The following is a 15,195-nucleotide window of genomic DNA, read 5'->3' as shown; positions in this document are numbered from 1 at the left end:
CTGGGATTGCTCCACAATCCCTACGCTCCAGCTCCCATCTGCAGTGCCTTCTAGAGGACTTGCATCCCTGCCCAGGGTATGTATGGCTGTGGCAAGGACTGTCTGATTCTCATTCCATTTGTGTGTGTGTGTGTGTGTGTGTGTGTTAGTTGTTCAGTCATGTCCGACTCTACTCCATGGACTATAGCCTGCCAGGCTCCTCTGTCCATGGAATTTTACAGGCAAGGATACTTGAGTGGGTTGCCATTTCTCCTCCAGGGGATCTTCCCAACCAGGGATTGAACCCAGGTCTCCTGCACTGCGAGCGGACGCTTTACCGTCTGAGCTACTAGGGAAGTCCTCATTCCATTCAGGCTGCCACAGATCAGCTGTTTCACTGTCAACCTTAAATGTTTCACCTCTGACTCAGACAATTGCCCCTTTGTGGGGATCAGACCCCTGCTTCAGTTCCCCCACCTGCTGAGCACAGGTCCAGTCCTCCTAACACTCCTGTTTTTTCTCCCTAGTTCCTTTGTCCCACCAAGTTTTGTGTGGTTCTATATATTCTTTTCCATGGGTCAGGTACTTCTGTCCTCTCTCAGCTGGTTTCTGCATGCACTTTTTTGTCTAAGGGTGTATTCCTAATGTATTCGTGGAGAGAGATGTCCTCCATGGCCACCCTACTTCTCCGCCATCTTGTCTCTCTGACACTTTTATCACAGAGTTTTAGTAACAGTAATTTTAATAAGAATGAGATAATGAATCTGAGGTTTGGGGCACAGTATCTGGTACCCACGTCAAAATATATGGGAGCTAAGATGATCAATCAGCAGCATACTTGTCTACACTCAGATGAGAAAAATTCCCAAATCTTAGGGTTTTTTTCTGTAAAACGAAAATTAATTCTTACTTCAACAGGTTATTGCCTAGATAAGTATTATTCAGTATGTAACAAGTGCTCAGTAAATGTTGGTTTCCTTTATATTCTGTTTATCATGACTCATTAATGCAATCAACAAATAGTCCCTCAGTCAGTCAGTCCAGTCACTCAGTCGTGTCCGACTCTGTGACCCCATGAACTGTACTCCCTGTCCATCACCAACTCCCAGAGTTTACCCAAACTCATGTCCATTGAATCAGTGATGCCATCCAACCATCTCATCCTCTGTCGTCCCCTTCTCTACCTGTCCTCAATCTTTCCCAGCATCAGAGTCTTTTCAAATGAGTCAGCTCTTTGCATCAGGTGGCCAAAGTATTGGAGTTTCAGCTTCAATATCAGTCCTTCCAATGAACACTCAGGACTGATCTCCTTTAGGATGGACTGGTTGGATCTCCTTGCAGTCCAAGGGACTCTCAAGAGTCTTCTCCAACACCACAGTTCAAAAGCATCAGTTTTTTGGTGCTCAGCTTTCTTTATAGTCCAACTCTCACATCCATACATGACCACTGGAAAAACCATAGCCTTGACTAGACAGACCTTTGTTGACAAAGTAATATCTCTGCTTTTTAATATGCTGTCTAGGTTGGTCATAACTTTTCTTCCAAGGAGTAAGCGTCTTTTAATTTCATGGCTGCAATCACCATCTGCAGTGATTTTGGAGCCCAAAAAATAAAGTCAGCTGCGTGCCCACAATCTGTCTGGCAATGTTCTAGACACTGGCGACAATAGGAAAGTTCCTGAAATTTACACTGGAGTAAGAGAGATAGATGATAAATATATACATACAAGAGATCTTACAGTAGGAATACTACAGAAAGACAGTAAACAGGGAATGGGCTAGCAGGCGACTTTTATATGGAGAAGTAATGATTGCTAAGAACGTTAAATGGCTTTCTAAAAAGCGGATGTCTGAGTTGAGACCTGAGTGACATAAAAGAACCAGCCATGAAAATCAGAGTGAAAGGCAGCCCTGACTGAGAGAACCTCCTGAATGAAATTCCGAGGTGAGAAAAGCTTGATGTGTTTCAGCCCAATTAAGAGACAAGGGCAGAGGGGCTAGCAAGGAGCCAAACTGTATAAGGTCTTATAGGCCATGATAAGAATTTTGGATTTTCTTCTACATACAATAGGAAAATGTGGATGAAGGTAATTAGGGTTTAATGCCTAGACTATGAAGATTTAAGACAAGGGCTGACGATTCCAATTAAATTACTTCTATGGTATTAATTATGTATCCCTATATATATGGGCTGGACAAAAAAGTTGTTCATGGTATGCCTGGGAAGCAGAAGAAAAATGACAGAGTACCTTCACATCAACCAGCTCATGAAACACAGGATTCTAGAGTCACAGAAAGCTTCATGATCATCTGGCTTAATATTCTCTACATTTAGGGATAGCCTAACTCAGTTAAAGAAAAATAATTTGTGAATTAGTACCAGTACCAGACCCTCATAACTCTTTTTATAAGGCCCAGAATACCAGGGATAACAAATTCAAAGGGAAAATGAAAAATTATTTATAGCCCCACAAATAAATATCTTGGTGAAGGTACAAATCTGTTTTGATTATTCATATCTAATGATAAAGATAATAATAAAAATTATCATGTATTGATTACCTACTTACACATACTAAATTGAAAGCTCTACATGGATTTATTCAATACTTGAAATAGCCCTATGAGGTAGGTATATGAACAAAGGAACTAACAGCCACAAAGAACTAAGAAACCTGCCCAAGATCACCTTGCTGCTAAGTACCAGTACTGCAGACTGCCTTCCTTCCTCAAAATCTGCCACATTGTGCTGCAACAGATAATACTGAGTATACACTGAAAACATTTGTTTTGCTTCTGTCACTGTTTTACAGAACTCAAACACACATGCACACACAGCACACACATATACACAGAATGCTTCCTAACAGTAAAATGCGTCAGTCTGCAAGTAAAAGTATTGCTGTATTAATAGTTCCCAATCCTTATCTCTAAAATGAAAAGGTGATGTGATCTAAAGTCCCTTTAACATGCTCTAACTGTTCTATGACTTGTGGTTAGAATCACTTCTAACTCTAAAATTTTATAATTCTTCAGCATGTCAAGTACTGACATTTTGCATATCTACAAATAATAAATGTCAAGGTGGTCGAGGACATAATTTTAGATTTCAAGTGATTGCTGCTGCTGCTGCTAAGTCGCTTCAGTCATGTCCGACTTTTGCGACGCTACAGACTGTAGTCTGCCAGGCTCCTCTGTTCATAAGATTCCCCAGGCAAGAATAGGGCAGTGAGTTGCCATTTCCTTCTCCAAGGGATCTTCCTGACCCAGGGATCCAACCCACATCTCTTACATTTTCTGCACTGGCATACAGGTTCTTTACCACCTAGCACCACCTGGGGTGCTAGTCATTAGTAGGTAATAAAATCAATTTAGTGAGCACTGATCACGTTATAAAAAATAAACGGAATGTCAAACAATCATTGTGCTGTAAAACTTTTGTTTCATGGATGACTTTGAAGGGTTCAGGACTTTTGTGGAGGAAGTAACTGCAGATGTGGTGGAAATAGCAAGAAAATTATAATTAGAAACGAAACTTTGTTGTAAATGAACTGCTGAAATTTCATGATAAACTTAAATGGATAAAAGCTACTTCCAATGGATAAGCAAAGAAAGTGGTTTCTTGAGATGGAATCTACTCAAGTAGATTCCATGGTAAAGATGCTGTGAAGACTGCTGATGTGACAACAAGGGATCTAGAATATTACATACACATAGTTCATAAAGCAGGGTTTAAGAGGATTGACTCCAATTTTCAAAGTTCTACTATGAGTAAAATGCTATCAAACAGCATTGGTGCTGCAGAGAAATCATTCCCGAAGGAAGTCAATGAAGTGGCAAACTTCACTGTTGTCTTATTTTAAGAAATTGCCACAGTCACCTCTACCCTCAGCAACCACCACCCTGATCAGTCAGCAGCCATCAACATTAAGGGAAGACCCTCCACCAGCAAAAAGATTACAACTCACTGAAGGCGCAAATAATGGTTGGCATTTTTTTAGCAATAATGTAATTTAAAATTTAGGCATGTACATTTTTTACACATAACGCTACTGCACACTTAACAGACTACAGTATAGTGTAAAAGTAACTTTTATATGCACTGTGAAGCCAAAAAAATTGTGTGACTTTATTATGTGATATTTGCTTTATTTCGGTGGTCTGGAACCAAACTCACAATATCTTTGAGTTATGACTGTATTGCACATAACTTTCAGCAGAGGAGAGGAAGATAAGCTCCTATTCTTAAATACTTTGGACTTCATTTCTGGAAGTAGATATTCATCATTTATTAGTGTCATTTCACCTATTCATTTAGACAACATGTTCTGAGGGGCTTTATTTATATACCAAGTTCTGAAGATAGAAAGTTGAAGAAGAGATAGACATTGCTGTGGCTTCTAAGATATCCCCAACATGAGCAATATGTTATATCAGTTTGACCTGAGAGGTTATTCACTCCAGAGGAGCCTGGTGGCCCATATAGTTCATAGGGTCGCAAAGAGTTAGACACAACTGAGCAACTAACACACACTCCAAAGGAAAATACATTTTTCATCCCTCATACAAATCAATGTTATCTTGAATGAATGAATGGAACCAATAAAGCAATTTGAGATAAAACCAGAATCCAAATGAATGGTTGGGTTTCCGTCTGTTTTTTTACCACTGGTCTAGCCCCAGAGTAGCAACTACAAGGCACTGAAGGCTGCGCTTACCTGTTGCTCCACGGGTGGCTCCTCCGGATTTAGAGGGATTTTTGATTCAACGTCCTCCCACTGCGGAAGGTGGTTAGAAGCTGCGATGTCAGTAGCAACGCCACCATTGTGTACCTTGATGCCATTTGTTCCCTGGCGGGAGGGAGGAACGTGGTGAAAGAAAAGGCTCTTCTGTGGCATAGGCAGAAACCAGGCCACGGCGAAAGCCACAGAAACACAGGTGAGAGAGATGACATTCAGGCTGAACAGGGACCAGGATGCCACTGAGACGAGGATCTGCCCCAGGACAGAGCCCACTGTGAAGCCCACCAAGGTGGCACTTCGACAGTAGCTTGTGACTTTCTGGTACATGCTCAGGTCTACCACACTGTAGATGTAGGAGTAATAGGCAATTTCAGTGGCAGTGGCGATGCCATAGAAGAATTCCAAGAACTGAATGGCCAGCAGTCCCTGGGCATAGAGCAGCATGAACCATGTAACAATAAGGCTGAGTCCCTGGAGCAGAATGACAGGCTTATAGCGGAGGTAGTCTGTGGCAAGGAACACGGGAAACAGCAGCACCAGGTAAGAGTAAGTCCATACTGGATATATTTCATTGAAGACCTGGTAGAAAAAGGATAAAACTCTGTTAGTGACCTCAAACAAACTGGAATATTCATAACAATTTATTCTTACAAAACAATCTACCATAACCTCAAAGATCTCATTCTTATCAAACAAAGAAATCTCATCAACAATTCGGAGAATTGCTTGGAATTCACTTACCTGTTTCCATCCCATCATCTCTTCCTAATATCTTCCCTATTCGTCGAGGCCTAGTTCAATGCCTTCCTCATCCTGGAAGACTTGGCTACAGTTGATTGTATTTGTAACCCAACATCCAAAGCTCTCTTGACACTGCTTTCTATGGGTCACTCTCTTCAATTACCTCATAGCACTGCTTCTTAACCATGGTTACACACCTCCCAAGGAGCTTTAAAAATTTTGGATGCCTAGCCACAGGCATTTTTTCAAAACTTCCCAGGAGATTTTAATATGAGCCAGAGTTTAGAACCACTGCTTTATAGGTTCTTTCAGGGTGGACCTGACTTTCATTTTCACAGCCTGCATACTGTTTGGAAGGTACTTGGCTGAATAAATGCTTTGGAAACAATCAAATGTTTTGGAATCATCATCAGTTCTTACTTTCAGCCACAGAATGGGGAACATAGATCCTACAATTGATTAGGTTTTTCTGTTATTAAGTTTCACTTCTTTGGGGTAACAGGAATAGATCAAGAAGGTAACTCTGTCCTACAGTCTTAACAGAGTAACAATCTATGAATGAAGCATTATAAGCAACTCTGGTGCCTTTCTTTTTGCATGTCTATGATATGGAAAAAAAAAAAAAAGGTTTTGTTTTCTTTTTCATTAATTTTTCACTGGAAGACAGTATAAATAATTTTTAAACCAAAAAGACCCCAGCTGGAAGTTTGGTTCCATCATTTGCTGAATGATTTTAAGTTGATTTTTTTTTTTTAAGTTCCCTTTAGCCATCTCCATCATCAGTAAAAGAGAAGGAAAACCTATGCCACAGGGTTGTTTGTTGCAAGGGCTAAATGAGAGAATACATCTAAGTCACTCACTCCACTATCTTTTCATAGGTCTAAAGACTTAAGGACTGAAGCTAAAACACAGACCACTTGAGACAATATCCATTAAATTAATTGATTTAAGTCTCCTCTTCAAATAAGAATCATTGTAAGTAGGAGACTTTTTCCTTTTCTCACACCTACCCCAGAGCCTAGCAAATTCCTGGGGGCTTAATAATAAGTCAGTTTCTAAGTGATCATGAAGGTTAGATCAGTGGCCTCAGTTTTTAAGTGCTTTCTGAAAGGTAGTCCTGCTAACAGGCTAAATACTTTGTGATGGAGTGATATAACCCTCTACTTTTTTAAATTTTCATGTATACCTCAGTTCACCCAAGTGTAACATGGACTAATTGTTTTAAAGTTTTAGAGGAACAATATAGTAAAAAATTATTATAAAATATTTGCCAATGCAGAGAACAACTATAAAAGGAAAACATAATCTGAGATACATTCCAGACTTGATTTCTGATTGGCTGAATATCAAAAGTGATTCATCTATGGAGATTACTCAGCCACAAAAAGGAATGAAGTCAGCTGAACTGAGGTGGAGGAAACTAGAGTTTGTTATATAAAGTGAAATAAGTCAGAAAGAGAAAAACAAATATTGTATATTAATGCATATATACGGAATCTAGAAAAGAGTACTGATGAACCTATTTTCAGGGCAGAAGCAGAGATGCAGAAGTAGAGAATGGACTTGTGGAAAGAAGAGCAGGGGAAGGAGAGGGTGGGATGAACTGGGCGAGTATCACTGAAACAGACACACTACCACGGGTAAAACAGCTAGTGGGAAGTTGCCATGTCACACGGGGAGCTCAGACCACTGGTCTGTGATGACCCCAAGGGGTGGGGTGGGGTGGGAGGGAAGTTCAAGAGGGAGTGGATATATGCATACTCATGGCTGATTCACCGTGTTGTATGGCGGAAACCAACACACATTGTAAAGCAATTATCCTCCAATTAACAGTAAATTTGAAAAAAAAAATGGAAAAAAAAGTGATTCATCTAATAGCCTCACCTTCATGAATTCTGGTCTAATTTCTGTTTCTAAATCATTTAGCAACCTCCACTTACCAGGAAACTTTCTTGTGACTGAGCGTATACATAAAAGAATAACTGAGAACGGCAGAAATGATTCCGATCCGCAAGTGTAGAAATTTTGCCAAATGAGGAACAAAGCGTACTTGGCTGATACAGCACAGGGTCAGACACCTCTCAGCAGAAAACCAGAGCAGATAAGGGCGACCTTGAGATGAAAGTCTTGAAGAGTGAAGGCGTCCCTACAGGCTTTGCACAGGTGTGCTCCATTAGCAAATTCCCACTTTTCAGCCTACAGTTTTAGATACTCTCCCATATCTTAAGTGTGAAACTGCCTCCTCTGGTTGACTCTGCATGTTTCTCCACTTTCACATTTTCCCCAACACAATACCACAGAGCTGTTAACCATCACAACTTCCTTTAAAAAAATACCTTCCTTCTGTAACTCCATCTTCTTTGTTCTGCCATGCACTCTCTGGGAGGTTCACTGATTCTTCCCTCCAGTAGTACTGTCTGTACTTTTATGTGTTGTATACCTTTCAATCCTAGCTGTCCCCCAAAGCTACCAAGTTTTTATTATATACATCTCGTCCTTTCAATTACCAATTTAAAGTGTTTATACTTATGAGTCTAATTCCACTCCTAACACAAAAACCACAATTTAGATAATGAAGATAAGGAAAAGCAATGCCAAGCTGAAACAAAAATAAGGCAAGCAGGGGGAAAAGACCAGATGTGTTCTCTTTAAGTTATTCTAAATAAGAAATCAGAACTTACTCCTAGGAGAGACATCAACCCAAGTGGACGGCCCCTTCCACAGTATTATCAGCAGTATAACAGAACATCTGTTACACACTATGCTAATCACCTCATCTGTATGACCTCATTTCATCCAAACAATGCTAAGAGGTAATTGTGTTTATCATCTCTGTCTTACAACCAAAGTAACTAGGCCTTAAGTGAATTGCCCAAAGTTATCCCAGCAAGTCACTGGAAGAGGGAGAACCTGACCTGGATATTAATATTCTGAATCCACCACATTCAGACGCCCCATTTCTTCAATCAGAAAACTGCTTTTGATTACCTACTATGTTTCCCCCTTACTTCTAATGCCGACAGCACCTTTTCCAACCTGTATAGGGGTGCTTTTATGGGGCTTTCAAGAAGAAAGAAGACCAAACAACCTACAGAGCTTAGCCACTGGGTCTCCAAAAGTCTCCAAAAGAGGATCCCTTCTCAGGATAGTTAGGGAGTCTGGGATGGACATGTACACACTGCTATATTTAAAATGGATAATCAACAAGGACCTGCTGTAAAGCACAGAGAACCCTTGCTCAATGCTATGTGGCAACCTGGATGGGAGTGGGGTTTAGAGGATAATGGATACATGTACATGTATGGCTGAGTCCCTTCGCTGTTCATCTGAAACTATCACAACACTGTTAATCGGCTATACCCCAATACAAAATAAAAAGTTAATAATAATAATAAAAAAAGAAGATCCCTTCTTTCTCAATGCCTCCAAGGAGAAGCCGTGGTACCCGGAAATAACTTCTTTGATGGATACTTTCCCTTCAGGAAACTTCCTACATGCAAAAATGTACAGATTACAGAGATCACTTTCTCATTACCCATACTTGGACAATCCCCTCTTATCTCAGGTAACATCTGCCATGCAAGAAAAGGGAAGTGATTTTATTCTAAAGTGTCTTTCACACATCTTTGGATCACAGCTTATTTGTGCTTTCTTCCGAGACACAAACAGTTAAGGAAAAACATGTTTAGTTTTAAACTCTAATTCAGCTTAATCAGCTTAATCAGAGGCCAACAGAAAGATATCAAGAGTTCTGTAGAAGATTATCCCAAGCAGATATCACATCTTTGAGTACAAGCCAGTAGATGAGAGAATGGATATGCTGGATTTATGAGTGTAAGATTAACATGGATGGAGTTTGAGCACATATTAATATAAGGCAAGAGGAAGAAGGATGGAGTAGGAGATAAGGGTGTTAAGAAGTAAGAACTAAATTCTGTAAGGCTCTGAATAGTAGGTACAGTAGTTTTAATATATTAAATCGAATGCTTTAAAAACATCACTTCTCTAGTGGTCCAGTGGCTAAGACGCCACGCTCCCAACATGGGGGCCCAGGTTCAATCCCTGGTCAGGGAAACCACATGCCACAACTAAGATCCAGTGCAGCCAAATAAATAAAATAGCCTGCTAGGCTCTTCTATCCGAGATTTTCCAGTCAAGAATACTGGAGTGGGTTGCCATTTCCTCCTCCAGGGGATCTTCCCCATCCTGGACCCCCCATCTCCTGCACTGGCAGGCGGGTTCTTCACTGCTGAGCCACTGGCAAAGCCCCAAAGAACAGTACTGAATGTCAAATCCCATGCTGAAAAAGGTGAGAGGATAAAAAAGTTTTTGGTCATAAAGAGCTCTGTTTTATTAAAAGTTGGCTTTTAACCACTGAAATACAAATTTTAACCTATTTAAAATTTATAAAGTTAACGGTTTTCCTATAATCTAAGGAAGAAATCCTTTGAGAATGGAAAGAGGAAATTCTGTCCTTTTTTTCCTCCTTTTGTCTTTGGACCTGGTTAACAATAGCTCTGTCTAAGATGATCACATTTGGCCCTTCTAAAGTCTGGAGGACATATAAAATTCAACACAAATATCACTAGCCATGATTTGACATTCACTTTCCTAAAAAAAAAATCATACAATATTAAGTAAATAAATAACTGTCCAGAGGTGAAAAACAAACACTCAGTTAGGAAGGAGAACAAGTTGTGCTGTTTATTTCAGCTATTAGGGATTAAAAAAATCTAGGATTGCAGAGAGGCTGGACAGAGCTATACTGCGCCTGACCAACAGAACAGAATCAGCCACAATTCTGAGGTTCTCAGAGACAAACGACATCCTTTTCCAGACCTCTAGATTTCTCTTCAAACCCTGCCCTCTTCCTCCACTAATTTGCAGCGACAGAAGCGTGCTCTGTTTTCGTTACACAGTCAGCAAATATTTCCTGGGCCTGGCACCCCTGCTTTATTGCACTACATCCCCCCCCCCAACATATTTCATTCGTCGTAGGAAGATTTCTGATAATCAGGGCACATGATGGCACGTCACATAGCAATTCTGCCCAGGGCACTTGTACAAAACAGACTGGCTTTCAAAGAGCAACACTGGAAACATGTTTCTCCTCCCTGTGCTTCTCTTTCAGGCAAGGTGCAGATCACATGGCAGGTCACATGAAACTTTAATTGTGAACAGCTTAAAAGTAGTATCATTTCTGCTTCAGAGGTCACACCTCAGATTCAGTAGTTGTTTGGGGTGTTCCATTAATAGAATCATTCTATTTAAGGAAGTCATGTTCCTTCTTCTAGAATCATTCTGTTCACAGGAGTTGGCCCTTTCAACTTCATTACTCTTTTTAACCAATATTCTAATTCAAACAGGTAATGAGTAACTGTTACAGTTCCTTGTGAAGCAGTCCATAAGACTGAGAAATAAAGCTGAAGTTGGGTAAAAGTTAATGCTACTTGCTAGCTGCAAGGCAATATGAGAAACTCAAATGAAACCCTCAGCCCAGGGTTCAATTCCTGGTTCAATTCAACTCAGCCAGAATTTCAATTCCCTTGTTAAGTGCCCTTGAAAATGGAAGAGCAATCCAACAACAAATTGGAACATAAGTAATTACATCCTGCTCTGACCTGTTATACAGGGGTATTCAAAAGAGTTGACCAGTAATCACTGAGAAGGGAGTAAAGTTTAAATGGGAGGACTTCACTGGGAGCAACTGGGGCAGGGAGGCAGGGTGAGAGGAGTGGACAATGGTAAAAAGGGACAGCTAACAACTGCACTCAGCTTTCACCCTTTGTGGTGTTCTAGAAAGGAACACCAGACCTCAGCTTCCATGCTTTGTAGCATTCAGGGAAGAGGATGCTGAATCTGCTTTATTTGGGTTGTATGGGAGTAACTTCAGTTTACTTCCTTTTCCAGTTAAGGTCTTTCTTTTTCAAACAACAGATGTTGAGATTGACCATACACTTTGAAGAATTGAGTACATTTTTTAAAGCACACAATGCACTTCTAAAGTACTTACAAATTCCCCTAGGGAAAATCAATCAGCAAGAAGTTCTTGATCATGGACTATGTACTCTCAATTACTCTGAACACCGCGGGCAGAACAGAAAGAGCAAAACTAACATCCGTGAATCAACAATTCACAATGTACGAAAAACTATAATTAAATGACAACTGTGTGATACCATCTAAATATCTGCTTTTATCACAGAGAGGTGGGGTGGGGGGTGGTGAGGCGTATCGGACACAGTCTCACCCAATAAAAATCAAGACAAGATGATGGTTCTTGTTCTGTACACTTCTTACTTGAGCACGACCAACCGCCAAGGGTAAACAATGTAAGGGAAGGGAAGAAGAAGGTGCAGCAGGTAGCGGGGGAGGTCCTTTCAGAAAGCAGGAGTCACTCGGCATCTGGCTCCTTACTTTCAGGCAGCAAATATTTATTTAAACCTTTACCATGTCCAAAGTACAGCTTGCTGTTTTCGCTTTTCCTCCCAAATATTCTCTCCCCTCCTTTCCCCCGCCCCCAAGATGGATCAGTTGGAGCAGAGTGGGGCTACTGCAACATCAACACATCGCCTGAAGCACACGTGCACTGGGGCTGCCAAACCCCGAACCGCGCTCCGAGCCCTTCACCTAAGACCTGACCTTCCAGTCCGACCGAGGACAGAAACACAGCGTGAATTAAGGCGGCTCCCAACACGGAGCCGCCTTTCAACTGGGGAAAGTCAGCAATCTCTGTCCAGAACTGCTCCCCGCGGCTCGAGCGTCTTTCTCCCTCCGCCTTTCCTCACCTGCATCCCCACCGCCCATCTCGGCCGGTCCGCGCCCCGCGCCGGCCCAGCCACCCCCAGCCAGCCGCGCTTACCTCCCTCTCAGTCAGGTTCTTCTCCGGCCCCAGCAGGTAAGGGGTCAGGAAGGGCTCGGACGGCCTGAGGCTGGCGAAGAAGCCGTAGGCGCAGAGCAGCGCGGTGGGCAAGAACCAGCACTCGCGTGGGACCCGAGCCGTGCGCAGGAGCATGGTGGCTGCCGCCGCCCGCCGGGACACCGGGCCGGGCACGACCATCCAGGGGGCGGGGACACGGCCCCTTCCTTCTTTTCCTTCCTGCCAACTAGAGTGAGGCTGAAGCGCTGCCCCCAGCACAGACACCTGCAATTGTAAGTGGCGCCTCCTCCCGGCAGGGGCAGGCAGCTCAGGGATAGCCACCTCCCTCCGCAGCTCTTCCCAGGCTTTCCCAGCGCCGGGAGGCACACGTGCCGCCGCCCTCCAGCCGCGCCGCCGAAAGCCAGCCACGCCCTCCACCACCGCCTCCCTGCCGAGAACCAATCGGAGAGGACGCCGGGCAGTGGCTTCTCTCCCATTGGTCGGTGGCTCACAAGATGCGAACCCGCGTAGGCGGCGGCGGCGGGCGCGGTGGCACGCGTGACCGCTGACGTCCTCTGGCTCAGGAGCGGAGGACGTGTAGGACTCTGGTGAGAACGCGGTGATGAGAGGCGCGGGGGCGCGCTGCTCAGGCGGAGAACCCTCCGCCCACGCTGGAGGTCAGCTAGTGCATCCGCGGTGCTGCCGCTCGCAGGTCACGAAGGCTCGGCGTGGGCCTCATCCCCAGTAGGAGGAACGTACTGTATCACAGTTAACCTCTGATTCTTAACCACGGTCCCTCTTTGAACGTCCGTTCGGATTCTCTTTCCCAGGTGGCCAGCGCCAAAGATTTAACCTTGGGACGGGGGAATGCTTTGCCTTTCTTCCAGCAGATTTCAGGCTCTTAAACTGTATTCATCTGCAGTAAAAAAAAAAAAAAAAAGTAGAAGCCCGGTGTCTAAGCGTTCTGAGGCTTTGACCAAGAGCCTGAGCAGGAAAAAGCAGATAAAATACTGTGAAAAGAATGAAAGAGCCAGTCACTTAAAGAGAAAGATGTCCTGGAGTCCTAATTTGAAAGCGTTTTGGCTTTATTTTGTTACAATTTGTAAGCGTAATACAATGAAAGCAAACAGCTCTAAGTATAGCCAGTGTTTAAAAGATAAGGGGGAAATCCCGAGTCGTTATAGCAATCACGAATTATGATCGGTCTCTTCATTTAAAAAACCACAGCAGAGGTCTTGGCATAGTTTTCAAGGGCAAAGCGTGTCAAGAATCCGCAATGCTTTCTTTCATTTCTCTCTCTAAGCCTTTTTCTGCCTGACTCAGCTTGACTGTATCCCAATCCTCCTACTGCAGACCACCTGCACCGTTTAAAGCAATTTTCCCTGTGCTGTATTTACAGAGTAACAGATCCTAGCAGAAGCTCAGAGAAAACATTTTTTAACTCTGTTTTGCATAATATGTGTTAGACCTATCTAGCCCATTTTTCCTCCTGAGTCAGCAAATGACAATTTCTGCAAAAAGGATACTTTTTGGAATAGCCACAAAAGTAACTCTACTAAATGAAACAACGTACTAGTAAAGGGAAAGGAGATTTGTTTCTAACACTGCACAAGTGGATGCACCAAAGTATGTGAGTTGATCGGTCGCTGAAGAAACACAGTTGTCATACATCTATCAGTGGGTCTCAAAGTGTGGTCCAGGAAGCCCTAAGGAACCTTGCCATCTTTCCAGAATTCCACAGGGTCAAACTACTTTTGTAATAATACTGAGATTGTATTTCCTTTTGCACTCTAAAGACTACATGGTGTGTGACGACATTGTCACTCAATAGGCCAAGAGTATATTTTTCTGTTTGTATATTTTTCTGTTTAAAAACTTTCCAGATTTAATTCTAATGTGGCAACTATCAGTAGGTATACATTTGTGCTCTGTGTGCAAAGTCTCTTCAGTGGGGACCGGTTCTTTGCGACCTTATGGACTGTAGCCCTCCAGGCTCCTCTGTCCATGGGATTCTTCAAGCAAGAATACTGGTGTGGGTTGCCATGCCCTCCTCTGGGGGATTTTTCTCTACCCAAGGAGGGAACCCTCCTCTCTTATGTCTCTTGCGTTGGCAGGCAGCTTCTTTACCGCTAGTGCCACCTGGGAAGCATATCAGTAGGTATAACCCACAAAGTTAGCCTTTAGAAACTTCAGTAATAGGCAACTTGAGGCCAAAAAACTAAGAACTACATAATACAATTATCTAGTCCCCTAAATTCCAGCCACAGTATCTGCCTTTCATTGTGATTACAGAGGGGACATCAGTGGTCCTCTTGGCAATTGCTTCACATTTACATTCAGTGCTTTAGTAGAAGAGAAAGAGAGAGAAAAAGAAATGAGAGGCTTCAGGAGGAGAAGCCCACTTATTAAAAACAGCTTTCCATCCCTTTCCTGAGTCTTGGAGACCTGAGTTGTGTTCATCTGTAAATCGTTAGTCCTGAAATTTTTCTTTGGTGTAAATCACTTAGGCAATGTTGGGCATTAACAAATAATTGTTCTTGAATTAGTAGAGACTGTTTCATTATTTTTCTCTTAAGAGATCATGACAGAATTGTAAGAGTGACCCCCAGCAAGTCGGCCCTTGTATAGTCCACACCCCTTTGAGTGGGGGGTGAAACCAGTGATGTTAACCAGACAATGCAACTGTTATAATGTATGGCCCACCTGAGATTATCCAGGTGGGCCCAGTCTAATCACAGGCGCCCTTTAAAAGCAGAGACTTGTCTCCTGTTTGACGTAAAAGATATGCCACACTGTTTTTGGAGGGGGTTATGTGCCAACGCACCCTGTGGCAATTGAGACTGACTCTTGCTGACAGTCAGCGAGGAACTGGGGT

General features: G+C 42.7%; 1 protein-coding gene across 1 annotated transcript in view; it reads right to left on the bottom strand.

The window, feature by feature from the left end:
• The window catches only part of SLC19A2 (solute carrier family 19 member 2), a 31,786-nt gene extending 19,058 nt beyond the window's left edge, over positions 1–12,728 (bottom strand). Inside the window, exons 1-2 of the mRNA XM_043485830.1 lie at positions 12,324–12,728; positions 4,697–5,299 (exon numbers count right to left, since the gene is read on the bottom strand). Coding sequence (XP_043341765.1) covers positions 4,697–5,299; positions 12,324–12,521 — 801 coding nt within the window. The 5' untranslated portion in view covers positions 12,522–12,728. The remainder of the gene's footprint in view (positions 1–4,696; positions 5,300–12,323) is intronic.
• Between the last annotated feature and the right edge of the window lie 2,467 nt (positions 12,729–15,195).

This window comes from Cervus canadensis, chromosome 13 (genome assembly GCF_019320065.1).
Source record: "Cervus canadensis isolate Bull #8, Minnesota chromosome 13, ASM1932006v1, whole genome shotgun sequence".
NCBI lineage: Eukaryota > Metazoa > Chordata > Mammalia > Artiodactyla > Cervidae > Cervus > Cervus canadensis.
The sequence above is the reverse complement of the archived record's forward strand: the minus strand, read 5'-3'. Positions and strand labels throughout refer to the sequence as shown.